At 39.9% G+C, this 3,349-nt stretch overlaps 1 protein-coding gene across 1 annotated transcript; it reads right to left on the bottom strand.

Annotated features, from left to right (window-relative positions):
- Positions 1 to 239: 239 nt before the first annotated feature.
- On the bottom strand, positions 240 to 2,435 carry LOC121964315 (phosphatidylinositol-binding clathrin assembly protein-like; the record flags this gene model as incomplete). The annotated part of the gene is made up of 6 exons (XM_042514529.1): positions 240 to 381; positions 513 to 543; positions 638 to 751; positions 924 to 1,021; positions 1,703 to 1,836; positions 2,333 to 2,435. Coding segments are annotated over 6 exons (622 nt in total), but the record flags the coding sequence as incomplete, so codon positions are not given.
- Between the last annotated feature and the right edge of the window lie 914 nt (positions 2,436 to 3,349).

Raw genomic sequence — 3,349 nt, 5'->3', positions numbered from 1 at the left:
TTGCTGGGTTTTTTGGATAATTTTCATACAACACTCTCTCTCTCTCCCTCTCTTTAAATTAGCAAATTTTCTTAAATTTACAGGACATTTCATATAAAGTTGCTCATTGCCCTTTCCCTCTGTTTTAGAAAGAAATCCAACCAGTATGCTCAGGTTTTAAAATACTTCAAGTGGTGAAAGACATCTTAACACAGCTCAAGAAAACTGATGTCAATCCAAGTTTCAAAGGGTTAAATTACCATCTGAGGGACAGGCATGGGTGCAGGTGCCATGGGATGGGTGGTGTGAGTCCAGTTGGTGCTGGTGCACATGGTCTTCGACTGCCAGCCGCCCCCTCCTGTTGGCTTCTTCTCTACCAGCTGACTCCACTGGAGCTCTGGCCTGATGCACAAACAACACACAGAACATTCAGGTGCACAGATGATGCAAAAATCAAAAGAGAAATAATGAATCATAATAATAATTTAAACACTTATTTGCTTGTGGCTTAGGAGTCATAAAAGCCCACTCACTTTTTAGCAGGCGTCCCCCCAAACTGCAGGTCTGAGCAAAGCAAACAAGAGACAACATCAGCTGGAAGGCAGCAACAAACAGAAGCGTGACCACTGAATATTTGTAGAGACATTTTTGTACTTACTACCAACGAGGTTGGCTAATGACGAGTCCAAATCGTTGGGCAGCATTTTCCCAGAGTGCAATGGGACTCCGGGGCTGTGAATTTGAGCGGGTGGGGCTGGCTTTAGCAGGTCACCTGACATCCAAAGGTTACCATGGTAACATGAAAGAAGAAAAGAGGGGAAATGAGTCAAGAGCACGAAGCAACTGGGAATCACTGTCACAGTGTATCCAGCTCTGAGCGGTGCTTTGCTGTATATTTGCATGTTTATATGAGTGTGTGTGTTTGGTTGTGTATGCAGTCCTACCTCCCCAGGCATTGTTATTGTTGGGCACAGTGTGTGTGGTCTGGATGGGGGTGAAGTTAGGCTGCAGGGTGAACAGCTCACTGGTCAGGTTTGGCACACTGCAGGAAGGAAAACAGAGAGAAGAGCACGTTTCACTTTCATATAACCAGAATAGACCGTTTTAAAGAAATACCACCATGCAGTTTTACGCCCACAGTTTACATCCACGTCTGTGAAAACATGGATGCTTCAAACCAAGAAGATCTATACAGTCATCACTGTTTCAAGGTGGGCCCCAAGTTTCTTGAGTTATGGCCAAAAATATGTTTTATGAGGTCACTGTGGCCTTGACCTTTAACCTTCAACCACCAGATTCCAACTAAGTTAATTCCTGAGTCAAAGTGGACGCTTGTGTCAAATTTGAGGAAATTGCGTTCACAAAAATGACACGGACTCAAGGTCACAGTAACTTTGACCTTTGAACACCACATTTTAATCAGCTCATCCTTGAGTCTATTCAAATGTTTGTGCCAAATTTGAAGGAATTCCCTCAAGCTGTTCTTGAGATATCTCATTCCCAAAAATTAGACTGACGAGGACACGGGGACTTTAACCTTCGACCATCACAATCTAATAAACTCATCACTGAGTCCAAGTGGATGTTTGTGTCAATTTAAACAAATTCCCAATCTCATTCCCAGGAATATGACGACCAGAAAACATAATGTCACCGGCCTCGGCTATTGGCTGTGTGGAGGCATAAAAATCATATTGTTACTGACAGCCAGGCAAAGACTCACTGGTTGTTGACGGGTACAATTGGTGAGTTGGAGAAGAGATCTGTGGCCCCTCCGCTGCTGTTGGCACTGCCCACTGACTGGGTGCTGGGTGACACATTAGGTGTCTGAATGTCAATCACCTTATGACCGTCCTCCTGTAATGGGAAGCATCGACAGTATCATATGTTATTATGTAAACAGCCCTGCAGCACACACACATAGTGTTAACCTCTTTTGGAGAGACAACAATAAAGCACGTGGCCTTCATAAATATTTATATTCCTGGATGCTTCTTTATTTCAATGATGAATCCACTGCAGAGGGACTTGAGGTTGTGACTTCATTGTCATTCTCTGTGCAGCTCTGTACGCTATGGGCCAGCAGCCAGAGACGGACAGTGTCTTTCGCTGTATTGCAGGACTAATGCACATGTCCATTCAGCTTCAACAACAGCATGGAGGACAGAAAGACTTAAAACATTTAACAAAAACTAAAGTGATTTCAGTGTGCTCTCTCATTGAGAAAGAAAAACAGCGTGAGAAGATGTGTGCACCTGCAATGTGCATATTGTGATTTCATTCAGTACAGTATTGCTGGTATTTGCTGTCCAAAACTGTCTATATATGTAAAAATGTCTTGCAAATGTCCCACCTTGTGTTGCTGCAGTCTGTTGTCATCTGTCTTTTCATCCATGCGGCTGAGAGAGATCCCAGTGCTGGACAGAGAGGACACCGCACTGGACAAAGTGCTGGATCTTAATGGAGAGACACACAAACATATTTTTGCAAAGCTGGTCTGTATATCGATTTGTTTCTGCTTGTCTTTGCTCTTTTTACTGAGTTGCACTTTATAGTTTGTAACCTGAACTTTATTTTAATCAGACCAAGAATCTACAGCCATGCCAGCAGTCCTGAGAGGCTTTAATGCTCACTGTAAACAAAACCAAATGGTAAGACAACCAACTGTATTTGACAAATTTACATTTTGACTATATGATGCACTAGATGAAAAATTACAAATAAAATAAGTCAGATTCATCCTGTGGGCATCGTGACTGTCTGCCCCAAAAATAGATAAATAGATAGAAAGAAAAGTAGAAGTAGTCTGCAGTTAGTAAACAGTACATGCATTGGTTAAGTTATTGTTCGTTTCATTATACTTCGGCATATAGTCCCTTATAATATAATAGTGTCAAGACTGACTGATGAAAAATGGAAATTTTGCAACAATGAACCTGACATGCTGACACATTCTTTTGTTTTTGTTGTTGTTTACATTCTGATAAATTTTGGAGATATGAAAAAACAAATATTTTAAGCAAAACTGGTCACTTTATTAAAACTTATCTCAATGATGTTATTGTTTATTTTGAAAGGAAGGTTAATTAATCAAATCTTATGATAAATCTCATTCTCCTAGTAGGTAATTTTTTTATATACAAATCTGAAATTGCCAATTACTTCACTTATTTTTTATTTATTAATTTTAGATTAGATTGATAGATTTTATCATTTCAATGCAGTTTCTGGTACATGCATATTAAAAAAAAAAAGTTTATCTAATGTACTTCATACCCCTTTATAACCAATTATTTGTTTTACTACTTATAAAATGCTATCTCTGTTTTCTCACTTTGATATCTCACTTTGTAGGCTACAGTTAATTATC

Source organism: Plectropomus leopardus, unplaced genomic scaffold (assembly GCF_008729295.1).
Source record: "Plectropomus leopardus isolate mb unplaced genomic scaffold, YSFRI_Pleo_2.0 unplaced_scaffold15205, whole genome shotgun sequence".
NCBI classification, from domain to species: Eukaryota; Metazoa; Chordata; class Actinopteri; order Perciformes; family Serranidae; genus Plectropomus; species Plectropomus leopardus.
The sequence above is the reverse complement of the archived record's forward strand: the minus strand, read 5'-3'. Positions and strand labels throughout refer to the sequence as shown.